General features: G+C 32.9%; 2 protein-coding genes across 3 annotated transcripts in view; both read right to left on the reverse strand.

Annotated features, from left to right (window-relative positions):
- Positions 1 to 10023, reverse strand: part of LOC117116697 (amine oxidase [flavin-containing] A-like) — a 21393-nt gene extending 11370 nt beyond the window's left edge. The window contains exons 1-3 of the mRNA XM_033260797.1: positions 9198 to 10023; positions 1478 to 1733; positions 673 to 760 (exon numbers count right to left, since the gene is read on the reverse strand). Of these exons, the coding sequence (XP_033116688.1) occupies positions 673 to 760; positions 1478 to 1733; positions 9198 to 9254 (401 nt within the window). The 5' untranslated portion in view covers positions 9255 to 10023. The remainder of the gene's footprint in view (positions 1 to 672; positions 761 to 1477; positions 1734 to 9197) is intronic.
- A 1422-nt stretch (positions 10024 to 11445) lies between these two features.
- Positions 11446 to 15000, reverse strand: part of LOC117116713 — a 16989-nt gene continuing 13434 nt past the window's right edge. For both annotated transcript variants that reach the window (XM_033260816.1, XM_033260815.1), the window contains 4 exons: positions 13650 to 13780; positions 13329 to 13431; positions 12640 to 12861; positions 11446 to 12158 (listed from right to left, as the gene is read on the reverse strand). In XM_033260816.1, the coding sequence (XP_033116707.1) occupies positions 12124 to 12158; positions 12640 to 12861; positions 13329 to 13431; positions 13650 to 13780 (491 nt within the window). In that variant the 3' untranslated portion in view covers positions 11446 to 12123. The remainder of the gene's footprint in view (positions 12159 to 12639; positions 12862 to 13328; positions 13432 to 13649; positions 13781 to 15000) is intronic.

Genomic DNA, 15000 nt, shown 5'->3' on the forward strand with positions numbered 1-15000 from the left:
CCGGGTGTGTGTGTGTGTGGGGGGGGGGGGTGTATGTATGCATGTATGTGTATATCCGAATTATGTTTGCCCATCGCAATAATAGTAGTTTGATTTATGCACATGAACTCATGCGTTTTCTCGGCGAGATCTAGAGCAGAATGTTAGAGATTGATTAATCGATTGATCGATTAATCGATCGATCGATTGATTATTATTACTATTATTATTATTATTATTATTGTTATTGTTATTATTATTATTATTATTATTATTATTATTATTATTATTATCATTATTATTATTAAAACATAGAATGATAAATATTTTAAAATACGAAAACCGACAAAGCATAACCACTTACGCAACACACAGCAACTAATAAGGGTTATAATACTGATAATTATAGAGGGAAATCCTTTCAGCATATCCTAGAAGGTTGGCTTATATTTAGGGGCCCTCTTAAGCAAATGAAACAATGTGATGCTTTTATCAGCATCTGCAAAGTCTCTTTATGAGGCTTAGGGAGTGGAGTTATTTTTAGTAGTGAGAAAATGTCCTGCTGTCACAGAAATTTAACCCACGACCCCGGGATTAAAAGGCAATCACCTTAACCACTAAGCTACGGTACTCAACTCCACTCCTTGATCGATATTCTGTATACTGATAATGGTTTTTATTTTTAAAACTTACCTGTTTATCCATGTTCTACCAAGATCAAAGAAATCTTTTCCGGTCGCTGCCTTCATCTGTTGGGTCCACACACGACCGCCCAGACGTTCTATGTACAAAACATTGATATACACATTTTCAATATAGCTTTAAATATTTTAAGTTAGCAAAAATTCTCAAAGAACTATTTTGTAAAGCGTATTGAATAGTATCTAACCAGATGTTTCAATTATCTTTAATATTAGAATGTAATAATGTATATAGTGGTGATAATTGTTGCATCTGCTACCTGCAGGATTAGTACTTGTGTAAATTAATTTGCTAACGACGTATTCTTATAGAATTTATACTCGTGGGAACTTTCCGAATGATAATTTAGCTCCTATACGGCTATGACGTATTACTCTATAAAGACACATTTTCAGTCATTGGTTTCAATACTGAATTTCAGTTTCTGAACCAATGTCACTGAGAGCTAGGCCTACTGCTCAGCTGATTAAACTGGTTGCCTTTTGGTCTCTGGTAGCTCACTTCAACACAATGATGCTGCGAGTTATGGGCTATACTGCCTTACATTCACCTTTATTTTGTGTCCTGCAGAAGGACTGGACTATTCCGTAGTCCTACTAATGCTCAATATCTTTCGGAAGAAATAGTCTGCCGTTGGCAGTTTCTAATGTGTATCATTGCTTTTGATTAAACAACGCTCTATATTTCTGAAGAAAGATTAGAGAATTGTCTCCCATGTACAAATAGATTCACCAGTCATCTTCCGAAGAAAGCTTGTGTACTGCCACACAGTATTAATAATTGAAACTTCACATACCTTTTGCTTCTAGTACAACGACTGACAAATTACTGTTGTGCTTGGTGAGATGATAAGCTGCTGTTAAGCCAGAGAGTCCGCCTCCTACGACCAACACATCGACTTTCTCTGGGGCCCCAGGCGGTGCAACTGGTGGTGGAGGGGGTGGCTTCGGTACAAACGGTTTCTTTGGTGCCACCGGCGTTGTGGAAGCCGATGTAGACGCCTCACTTGTATTGCCGTCCTCTTCATCAGACGCTGAATTACTGAATTTTTTCTGTTGTGTATTTTTTTTAAAGAAAATTAGGAAAAATTAAGTGAATTAGAAGAAGACATAAAGTAACTAAATTATCAGATAACTGCTTTCATGAGATATGTACACTAATAATGTCGATAGTCTCAGAAACAATGAAATGAAAACATTTACAATGTGGAGCTCTATGTCTTCTATGGGTAGTAGGGAGGGTACTATGATTGAGCATGATATATGCAAACTGTATTCACGAGGTACGATAGTTTTATAGGAATCCAGGTCCGTATAAATGATCAGGAATGACTCATAACCCTGACAGCTATATCACTACATAGGCCTAATAACGAAATGTTTAATGTGACTTAAATAAATTTATCCAACTTTGGTCTGGAACTGGAAAAATATTATTTTAGACGAAAACATAGATTAGGCCTATATGCATAATGCGGGGTGGGTAAGATATTTTGTTTTCCAAATGCATGTCGCATGCTGATACATAAACAATAAACGAAAGAATCACAAGGTATTGCCAAATAATAACACGCAAACACACGATGCATATTACGTACAAGGTATCGAACCTCTTGTTTGTGTTGACGTGTTCGTTTTTCATGTTCCACCTAATAACAGTAGAGTTTACGACGTTTTATGATACAATAAAATTATTGAACATGGTCATGTTTCTATGGTACTCCAAATGGTTTCAAACTCGATTACCTAATTTGTATTCTTAAATTTAATATGATGTTAATAATGACATTTTTATATTTGTTTACACTATTTTGTAATTGATTGGTTTTATGTAAATATTTTTATATAAATAAGAGAGGAAAATAGGTAGGTCTAATCGGACTCGAATTCCTAACAAATCCCGATCCAATTGGCTAAGGTTGGGACAACTTTTTTCGCAATCGCAGATTCTTCTTATTTACCGTTCAAAAATTATATTATAATTATAGCATTACCACAAGACGGCTTAGAGTTTATCTCTATTATATCACAATTTACATAATATGTATATATGTGTGTGTATGCATATTGGAATAATAGAAATTAAAAAGGAACAAAATTAAAATGTTTGTTGTAACACGCAATGTACACGGGGTTGGCGACCAATTAGGTGTCTAAACCTGTTTAATCGTAGCTTCAATTAATTGTAAATAAACTAAGTACTGTAGTAAGATAGCAAAATAAATTATCAATTTGTCCACTACACTCGATTTTGCTGGGACCAGCAAAAATGCTTTAACACATTATCTTGGCCTACTTAAGGGTAGGACAACGCTTTCATAATATTAAGATTGTAATATATTTCTTTAAGTAATAACATGGTGTTAACATGGTTAAATGACATTTAACTTATTTGGATGCACGCATAATACTATAAAACATGGCAAGTACAGAACGTATTAATATGAATATAGTAGGCCTATATATTCAGTGATATCAATACGTGAACCTGCTCCTATTTTGAAACTATTGGAAATAAGTAATTGTACGCGTACTTGCTACATGCCAAACAACAGTAAAGTTCGCATTAATACGAATGCATCTCATCAGCACTGTACCTGAACTCTTCAAGTTTGCATAATCAAACATAATGAAATTGCAGTATAATAAAAACACTTAAATGCATCTCAAATCTCACTGTAATTCAGAATACATTTCATAACCTTAACAACGAATGTGCATACAGAGTATGGGCCAGCTTATCGCACTTAGTAGGGGCTAACAATACATCTCACACATCAGCTCTTTATATTTCATTTTATTTATTCGAATAAATGGAATTATTCTAGCCTGGTTAATAAACTCCTTCCTCGAATAAACGCCTCCCTCGAATAAGCTCTTCTCAACAATAAACACGCATGCGTTTATTCAAATAAATACGGTATATCCTAGGTGGTAAGTAGAAGAAAATGAAACGAAATAGAAACACTTCACTCCCCAGTGAACGTCTATTGCAGTTTAAACCCGACACGATAATACAATATTCTTATAAACCGGCACATTTAATAATATCATATACATAATTATTGTCTAACTATCTAGCTTTGGTACTTTTTAAAAATCGTAAATATGTGCATTAATATTGACAATCAGTAGTTTAAATCTCACATGCTATTATAGGTTAGATTACAGACACATTACATTTTAGTCTCATACATCAAACATCCTACAGCGTCTACTACTACAGTTTAAACCTCTAAGGCCAAATACTGCTCAGCTCAACTGCTTTTATTAACCGGTACACTTCAATTCCAAACCTCAATAGGGCTTAAATTTCACACCCTATTACAGTTAATGAATCTAATAAATTAGGCCTCTTATATTTTGGTCTCAGTCACCAACGGAGCTAAAAATTAATGACCATATTTATTTTCTACGTAGTACATCTTATTTTTTAATATTTATCAGCTTAAATCATTGATTTATTTAGTACTTGTAACTCGGATATATCTGCCATTCTCATGACCTTCCTCAGCGAGATTGCAGGGGAAAAAACTAACATATGAAGCTATCTTTATATTCAAAGAAACGTTAGGTGATATAATTGTAAACCTAAAACTTTTTGTTTAAAACAATAAACAAGTTATTGTTTAATATTAATCTTTTTTATTATTATTAAGGGCTATACCCAAAAATGGGTAAGAGAACATCCCCGACTCGCCTTACTCGGACCATAATTCCACCCTCTTGAGCACATGTTTATAAATGCCACTCCTCCAGCGTGAAATAATGTTGGATTCGTTACAATGTGATCTTAAGGGAAAAAATACGCACACACTTAATCAATGGTATCTGTAAAGGGAAATTATTATTCTCAGTACCGTATTAAACGAAACATGACAAACTGTGCTTAATTCATTTTGATGTTTTGAAAATTGTGCGTTATTGTAGATTCATCAACCTCACAGTCATACAAAGTGACATGTGTGTGATGATCGTAAACTGTATGCTATTACTGTCTTCTGTATTCAAAGGCAATTAGAACCATGCATAGCCGAAACTAAAATCCTATTTTACTTTGTTGGCAGAGTTTAAGAGATTTGTATCTCGATCGAATGAAACTGGGAAGTTTCGTGTTAAAAAGAAAAATTGATGCGAATTGGCACTACATACTGTTAATTATACAGTTTTATGTCGACTAAATGTCTCCAACTTATCCCTCACGTATACATTATCTTTCCAATCTAACATTAATGTGCTAACTAACATCACTGCGTGTTATAAAGCGATGTATAAGCTTATAGTACTGTACTGTAGTGTACATGGAGAAGAAGGTCCACATTTTGGTACGATAAATAAAAAATAAAATTAGATCATTCCCGTTCCAAAATTCAAAACCTAATGTCATAATTTATCACCACGTTTCTTTTAAAGCACATTATTTTGTTTTAGACGAAATGATTGGTAGACAGATAAATTATTCTTATAGTTCGGTATTTAAAAAAAAATGTATTTTGTCATGGTCACAAAATATACAATATCGTTAAACCTTTTCAAAAACAGTGTTTTCACACCAGAGCATATTTTGAAATATTCTACAAGAATTGTATGATATAAAATAAATATGAGGAAATCAATTAATACAATACTGTAATAATTATGTCTTAATAGTAGTGACCTCAAACACATTTGAAGTCTAAGCTATCCGAAAAAAGTCTAAACCGACTCAATACTTCATATAGGCCTATCTATATCATTTACTTAAGATTCTACGTTGTCATTCTATTCTCCTGATACCTATGGCAGGAAGTCCTCCATCAGGGAGAGTCCCCCCCCCCCCCCACACCCTCTCCGTCATGGAGAAAAGCACAATTCATTTAACAAATAGGCCTGTATTCCCATTTAACACTCCATTATTAACACTGTGTTGTAAAAAGGCTCTCTATCGTGGGAGACAGGTTTCCACCCAGCTAACTGTTGTTACCTTGATGCGAAGCAGTCGGTGTTATATATCTTTAGCTACTTTCAAATAGATTGCGAACCCTTTTTTTCAGTTAGCCATTAGGGCGACTAAATGGATATGAATGAGTTGTTTCTGAGTAGTTATTTATAACATTTTATAGCCTGTCTTTAATTTATATTATTGCATCACTGGAACCAAGAATATTTCTATGTAGTGATATACCACATGCATACTGGACAGACTAAAGGGTATCGGAATAGTATCACAATTGGAATTTAGGAATAATAGGCCTATAAATAGTAGTAACAATAATAATTCTCATTATCATTAATAACAGACATGATACTATTAATGATAATAATAATAATGATAATATTGATAATACAAATTAGTGTCCTATTATTTGTATCATTAATATTCTCATTATTATTGTCAATAATATAGTTGTATTTACATCAACAAGATACAGGACAGGATTTTAAGATTAATAAAATCCATTCCTCACATCACGTGGTTTCTTCGGGTTAAATGTGACAAATCGCTACGTTGTAGTGAAAAGCTTGTTGATTAAAATATACTCTTCTTGCTGTTCGTGAAATATTTTGTAATTTGTGTTAGAGATTAATACGGCAATTAGTTGAAATTTTGTCCCACATCATACAGTACCAGACCTATATTATTTTTATGAAGTCTCTTATCAAACCTACGATGGATGTGCAAATATCATTCACTTGTATATTGAACTAAAAACAATAGAACGTAGATCCAATACTTTATTTTTAGGAGTTACTATAAATGAGCATTTAAGCTGGAAACCCCATTTAAATTCTGTTTTCAACTTAAAATCTCAAAAGCTGCTGGAATCTTAAATAACTTTAAGTTGTTTTCCCCTCGTGATATCTTACTTATTATTGTATAATTCTATTATTTTTTTCTCATATACTATATAATATTATTTGGGGCTCTTATCTAAATAATATCAAAGATACATATAAGATTTAAAAAATGATTGTAAGAGTAATAACAAAGTCTCATTATTCATCTTCATCTGGACATTAAATATCTTCGACTTAATAAATATCTTAATCTGTCTCTCATGCATAAATATTTGGATAACAAATCGTCCCCTTTAATCAGTAATATTTTATCATGTATTAATCAATCATGTAGATATCATACACAGAATATTATTATTCCATTCTCAAGACTTACTAAAACTATTTTTTTTTTAGCCGTCAAGGTCCTATTTAATGGAATACTCTTCCTATAAATATAACAGAAATATAAAATACAGTATTAACAAATTCACGAGGGAATAAAGAAACACTTTACGTCAAATATATATAGTTATTACGTCACTTATTGTTTTGGTTTTACTTCTGCTTCTTACTGTTATTTTTTGTTATTGTAAATTGAGATCTAGTGCTAGCTGAGACAAGTTTACTTCTAGGCTAATAGTTATCAAAGCCCTGTCTTATTGTATACTTTTGGCTTTTGGATGAAATGAATGTTTTGTTGAATTGTTGAATTGAATTGTAAAGGCAAATTATAATTTAAAAAAATATGTTGGAGATAAAATCACTATCATTAATATAATCATATTAATGGTAAACTGTTGTTGTATTATTCATTAAAGTAAACTATAATACTTGTTTTCGAAGTACAGTATTGTAATATGCCTTGATCCCTTCGCGTGGTCCTAAGATCCGTTCATGATGTCAATTTTGCAATCCCAAGTTTGTGAAACGATAGGCCTATATCATTTTCCGCTGCATTATTATATTATTTAATTAACTATAAATAATTTTTTTAATTGTCTGATTTTAAAAATATTTCTTGAAGGTTTGCATGGCGAGTATCAATAACAGAATCATTAACGTACGTGTTTAGTTTTTAACAATAAAGTAGGACATACGTCTTATCTAAATATAATATGAAACATGCTGATACTTAGGCCTAATAACAATTTAGACATGCTCAGACAGCCAATGTTAAACAACACGGGCACACTTGATAGCTGTTTACTGGCTCATTTTAGCTTTCTTTATGAAAACGCTTCCAAATCCAACCTGTAACAATGTATGTCAAATAAACGGTAATTGGCATAACGTTATTAGCATTGGTGTCACGAGACATCTGGTGCTTAATCAAGACAAATATCAATCTACTCGATTAATTGCAATAATAGTCGACTACCGACCACAGAAATGACAAGCATTCTCTCTGAATATAATTACAAATTCATTTCGGAATTATTCATGCGTGTATATTATGGTGATATATTCTACTGACACTCGTGGCGGAAGATGCAGTGCAATCTGTCGTGTAGGAATTTCACTACAAAATTATATCGTTATGCCAAGCAGATAAACCGGTGTAATGACGTCTCGAAAGTCAAGTAAAACGTAACGATATTTATATCCTCAAAGTCGAACATGACGTAATATGATTGATAAATGAATTATAGTGAATTCTTTCAGCCATTTTATAGACACAATTATGTAAAGAAACACGTATACTCACCGATGAAATTATGTGTCCATTATGAATTCATTTAATACCAATTAGGCATAATCAGTGTTAAGCGCATTGAGACAGAGATGGGAAAGAGATGAATGGAAAGGCGGGGAGTGCAGGAGGGGTGAAGTTCGCATAATGCTCAGAAAGAAACAATGGTAAAACGTCGATAGTGAGGGAAAGGCGAAGCTTAGAAAATTGAAATTATACCTTTAAGCATAGCAGGCTTACTTTCTTGATTGAAGTTTTAAGCATAAATCAAAAATATTAAGAAAAATAGAAAGACAGAAACTATGTATTTTTAACTCACTAAAGACAAACTGAAATCGAATCAATGTGTTCAATTGAAATCTAAAGTTAAATTTACCATTACTTTTCGAAAACTGTTCAGAAATGAGATTTTTGTTAACCCAATGAAATAGAATGATGAATGACAAAAGCTCAGAGCCAGTATACCGACCACATAACAGAAATTTCCAATCACCCATGTACAGTTACAGTTACAGTTTAATCTGAACGAAATCAAATAAGGCTAATCGTTTGGAATCACATACAATGTAGGTTAGGGGTGGTTATTATAATGCCTCCAAATAGCTAAATATTGATGTGTGTGGACTGCCTTTTTTTTTATTGAGGACATTTACAGTTCCTCATGAAAAAGTTGTTTTGGTGCCAGTTATTCCTTCCTTTGCATATCAGAATACCCAAAAGGTATCAGTTAAAATCATGTGGTGAATGATAGTTAAGAACTATTTATATTTTTTTTAAAGATGTTGGTACGTCCATTTGTGAGGAACAAGGTAGTGGGTGGTTAGCAACTTAAATGTAAATAGTCTAGAACCCGATTGTCTATATCAGTTGTTTACGTCTCTCTGTATCATGTACTGTATTCTATGTCTTGCATTTTTCCGTGTTCGTATGATACTCTAGTAAGAAAAATAGTAATAATCCCCTCGCATTTCTTGAACCGTCTATTTGTAGCACTATCCCTTACAATGACCTATATGACATGGTCTTCTTATGGATGACTTTCATAAAACATTAAATAAAAAGCTTACCTGCACGCTGTTGAGTACATCTTTGAAGTCCTGAGCAAACTCCTGAAATCTATCCATACTAGGCGAACATTCAGTTGCAAGCCTCTAATGCTTACTCAAAAAAGACTTTGTTAATATTAGTATTAATATTTCTTCTGGTGTTTTTGATCGATTGAATTTACGAACTGGTTTTACAGAGTCTTATCAATTATTATCGATAACACACAGCAGTTCATGGTTTATGAAAACACATTAATTCATTGACCTCTTAACGCAGCATTCACCTTGTTGCAAAATTTGTAGTCGAATAGCATATACTCTACAATACTCGCTACAATCTATAAATATTCACATTTATGACAGTTCCGCTGGTACATCATATGCGATAGAACACAGAATCACTCAGCCAAAAACGAGAGGCATTAGAATGCTCCGTCGACTTACTTGAGACTGATTGAATAAACGAGATTCTATTGGTTGATGATAATACTTAAAACCTCGATTTAATAAATACGCGAGGAAGTTGGATGCACCGGTAGGCCTACGTGTAGTCCACGGTTACAACTTCACAATAATGGCTTTATTATTGTAATATAGATGATACGTACCAGCAAGAATACTCTAAAGACATGTGATTCGATCCCAGTTACAATACGCTAAAGTAGGCCTATATGATAATCTTATAGTGTTCACACTATAATGTCCACCTTCAACGAACTCACTTCAATCTGCTTAAGTCGCATTCTCCATAATTGCTCAGTTTACATTAACTGCGGAATTGACTGAATGAAGAATGATCGTCTTGTGTAGGTTTCACGTAAATTGAAATATGTTAATTGCCGCTCTGCGTTATATAAAATGACAGATTTAAATTATTCACGCCGGCATTAAAATGACAATGCTGGAAACAGTAAAGCAACGATAATCATTTGATGAGTATCCGATACGTCACAGAATATCTGCACGTGTGTTAAACAGGCCTACACTACTGTTTAATTCTTCAAACTTATGACGACGTGCCTTCGAGCAATGATAATTGGTAAATGTTAACTAGTCTTGGGTAAACATTAACAATTTATCCAGCTCAGGGAGACAGTTATGTAAAAGTGTTCGATTAAAAAAAATGTTTTTAATTTCGGCTCTAGAAATGTGTTCTTGGAGTGATAGGCATTTACAATGAAGGGGTAAGCCTCTCCCCCATATGGTGGGGGAGAGGGGTGTATTTTTGTCTTAATTAAAGTAAGCATGACTTGTGTGAGTTTACATTTACTCATGATCTTGATAAAACAATTTTCTGATACGAGCAAATCGAAAGAACATGATATAGTTATTATGTAGACATAAGGCCAAAAAAAAAAAAAAAAAAAAAAAATTTGGGCTCATTAAAAAAAAAATTGGTTGTAGTAAAAATAATAATTTAAAAAAAAACAAAAACAAAAAAACTACAATGCCGACCCTCAATTTCGAACATTTTGGGTTGGTAGGGCGTGGCCAACACAATTATTTTTTTATTTGGCCTACTAATGGTGCCGCAGTAAAATTTGAAGAGTAGTTGATAGCAGGGGCTAATTTAGGAAGACCGGGACGGCCCCGCCCCCTCCAACTTTTGGAGTAAAAAAAATGATCGCCCAAAACGCCTCAGAGGTTATTGTCGGGCGTCTTGAACACAAAAATTTCGCGCAGTATTATCTCGATTGGCCCCACTTTCGTCCCCGCTTTTGGACATCTGTGGATGCGCTCCTTGATAGACTATGGCATTTGAACTTTTGTAAGGCCTGTTTGTCATATTGTATTTTCATATTGCCCGCACTCATTTTCCGAAAAGAATAATCTGATAAAAACTCTAGGTTTAAAGTTCTGCGCCACGTAAATGAGTACATAAGCGTTTCCTCGTATAGATATATTTGTCTTTGCTCTTTCTTGTTTCTTTCTCTGAATACGGATTATGACCTCAAAAACGCTGCTCATTTTCATATTATCACCGTGAAACATCAATATTCCTTTGAATACGTCATTGTACATAAAAATCAATGATAATTAATATGTCATCAACCGACCAGGGGATACCCCACAGCAACGAATGAATATAAGTTACAACATATAGATATTATACACAGTAAACACTGACAGATGAAAACTGCTATTGTCACAAAGGATAAAACTGAACTGATGGGTTCGATATTGAAGTTTGTCGATGATTAAGTAGGTAATCCAAGAGGCAATATTTACTCCTCCTACTTTGAAATAAGCGTGATCATACGTGCTCACGCAAATGTTAAATCAATTTTAATTTCAAAAATACTATATGATGGCAATTTCAAAAACTAAGGAAAGACTGAACAGTTACAAACTCCAAGAAGGACCTCACTTACATGCACATAACTTTCGAGGCACTCTATCGACCACGTTAATTGAAGTTGTTATTAACAAATGTTTTTGTGCAACAATTATGTAGTAGTTTTCTCTATAATGAATAAGTTTATTCAGATCTGGAAATATCCGGAATTTAACTGTTATTTTAATGTTATCTTTACATTAAAAAAAAAATTCCTGTTTGTTCCAAATTAAGTATTCTTAAGTGCACAGATCGTAAAACGAAGAACAAGACAGGAACCGATCATTTGATGCAAGTTTTAAATATATCTTTATTTTAATGTAACAAAGTAACAATCTAAGATAAACCGGTAAAAAGTTATAATAAAAGATGTTTTTAAAAGAAGATGGTTTTCAATCAAATTAATTAAAATCAGTTATTTTCATTTCATATATTAAATTGCCTCAATACAAAGGTATTGGACTTTTGAGAAAGCAGTAGAACATTACTATACCTAAGCTACGTTTCATTATTGTACTAATACCTGATAACCGCCCAGCATTAATTATATACTTTGCCACACAGTTGGGATCTCTGACAACGACTGAAAAATGTTTCGTTGAAACGCATCATCTAGATGCCAAAACTATTTTTCAATGCTTCGAATTCTGTTGGTGAAAGAAAGTAAACAGATAAAACGGAAATTAATTTATAATTAACTTGTAATAAAATTAAATTAAAATATATAGGACTCTGCTCTATGATATTAACCTTACTTTTTTATCCGTACGGTAGAACTTAAAGTTATTTTATTTCACCATAGTTTTAACTATGTTTTCATAATTGCACACTGGTCTATATTCAAGAAGGAGCTACAGAAACGCTTTGTCAATGTGCTTTGTGCTGATGCAACCAATAAAATATATAAAGGTTATGTAAAATCTAATCAAATGATATCAAAATAATGTTATAATCATGGTATTGATGCTGTTGTAATTAAGCCTATATAGACCTTGATTTATTACTAGTTAGAATTGTTTATAAATAGTATCACTTTTGTAAATAAGCAGTTTCAGGCCTTGGAACTGTTCTTGGAATTGGTATAATATTATACTCAAATAAAAAATAATAATAATAAAAAAAACTCACTGTCACTACAAACTGGCAATGTTCCCTGAGCGAGCGTGCCTGGAAACTTTTTGCCCGTTTCAGTGTCGACGCACCAGCAGTATCGCCAGCTGTTGAAGCATTGAGTGGGTGCGTATGTGCCATCGTGCTCACAATTAGGCCGATAGAAGTGCATGGCTTTCATATCTATCCGTGATAGATAATCATCGATGCGTTTCTTATGTCGCTGGCAGTTAGTCAAACCTTTAAAATAACATCATTATTTCAATATAAATTTGAACTCAAACATATCTAAGGATGTGTTTGTTACCGATGTTTACCGTAGGGCGATTCACTGATCATAGAATACCAGCTATAATCAAGTATACGGCGATGGCGGTTTGCTTAATGGAGATATTTATTGAAAATCAGTACATGCATGTATAGTGTTGGCTTTCTTCTGTTAAATTTATTGTGACTGTCCTAAAAATATTAAAGATGTACCAATAATCAGTTACTCAATCATATATTAAGTTTGAAAAACTTATAATTTAATTTTTAAAAATATATTTGAGAGAGATAGGGCCTACTTATAATTATTTAGTAAACGTACATAGTAGAAAGTTTATTACATTAGTTTGTCTACTAGATAAATGTTCTTTCTACTGTGAGTAAACTTTTTCCTTTCTTGAATAAGACATATTAACTTGGGTAAAAACATTTAAACCTACTACAGTCGGGTTGTTCCATAATAGTTGTTACACTGCCTGGTTTGCTCTGACCGGTTTGACGATCAACACACCAGCACGCCCCCAACGACGCATCACATTGTACCTAAAATAATAAGTTACTTTTTCTCAGTTTGACTGAATGGCTCTTCGCTTTTCATTGATATAAAAATACCTATTCAATAATTTTGTTTCTGGGATCATAGATGTAAACTTATTGGTGAGGAAATTCCGATACACACTAATGCGACAACCTTCTTTATACAGTATGCCAGTATGCCATTATTTCAGTGAATGTATCTTGATTTTGTTTTTTCTTCGTACCTCGGTGTACGTGCCATCGTCATTACAGGTAAGATATGTTGTAGCGCCATCTTCGGTAACTGTTTGAAGTTCCTCCCAACACTTCTCCTGCTTATTTACTGAATTGATACCTGGTTGAATTTCATGGATACCTAGTTGATTCAATCAATAAATCATAAAATTTAACACAACATACAGCATATTTTTGTATTAGTTGTTTTATTAAACAAGCAATTATTAATTTTAATATTATTTACCGTAATAGATAAAAGCCAATTAAATAGGCCTATCTCTCTACTAGGGGCCAATCATTCCCAATAATCGTTCAAAAATTCATTAAAAGGCTTATTTTGCATTGGCTTTGTTGTTGGAATAATTTACGGTTATTAACATTACTTTCAAGAAAACAATTGAAAAAATTGGAACAAATAACGAAAATGATAACTAAATTATAACCAGTAGAAACACTAAATTATAACTGTAGAAACAAATAAAATATTCTGTGAAATAAGTGTGAGGTAATTGTAAACAAAGTAGTAATAATTATTAGCAATAACAATAAAATTAACATAATAATAATGTTATTATTGATAATCTAAAATCAATGTTTGCCGCCCTCTGTTGACTAGTAAGTTTTGTCTAGCAACAGGTAACATGCAGAGGTTCCACTGTATTTCTCTACACTTTTAGAATAATTCGCACTGTTGTGGAGACATTAAAAAACCCAGATAACGATCTCTACATTGTGTCGTCTCAGTTATATTCTTGAATAAAAGATTTCAGACATTAAACTGTTAGTAAAATAAGTTTATTACTTTGGCGTAGACACTCACAATGGCACGAAAGCATGGGTTATTCTAGGTTTGGACTTACAACTAGTCCTACTAATAAAGAAATTTATTATTTCCATACAATTTAAATATATGGCGGTTGGTTTGGACATAACATACTACGACAAGCACTAACATGGAACCCACAAGGAAAGAGACACAGAGGCCGGCCAAAAAACACCTGGAGAAGGGAAGTGGAGAATGAAATGAAGAAGGAAGGATACACTTGGAAAGAGATAGAAGCATTGGCCCAAAATCGTATTAGATGGAGATCCGTAGTTGATGGCCTATGCTATGCTCTTGACAAGAGTGACAAGGCATAAGTAAGTAAAGTAAGTATACAATTTAAATATATAAATATACAGTGATAAACAATATATATAAATATACAGTGATAAACAATATTATATAAATATTAAAGTCAACTTTATTCTAAAATTGCAGACTTTATTAAAAACGAAAAAAAAAGTTTGATGTTTGATGAGTAATTAATAGTAAATGTATAATAATTATTGACAGAAAATCTTATATTGTATAATAAC

Source organism: Anneissia japonica, unplaced genomic scaffold, assembly GCF_011630105.1.
Source record: "Anneissia japonica isolate Jap-2015-1 unplaced genomic scaffold, ASM1163010v1 scaffold2284_len378405_cov197, whole genome shotgun sequence".
Taxonomy (NCBI): domain Eukaryota; kingdom Metazoa; phylum Echinodermata; class Crinoidea; order Comatulida; family Comatulidae; genus Anneissia; species Anneissia japonica.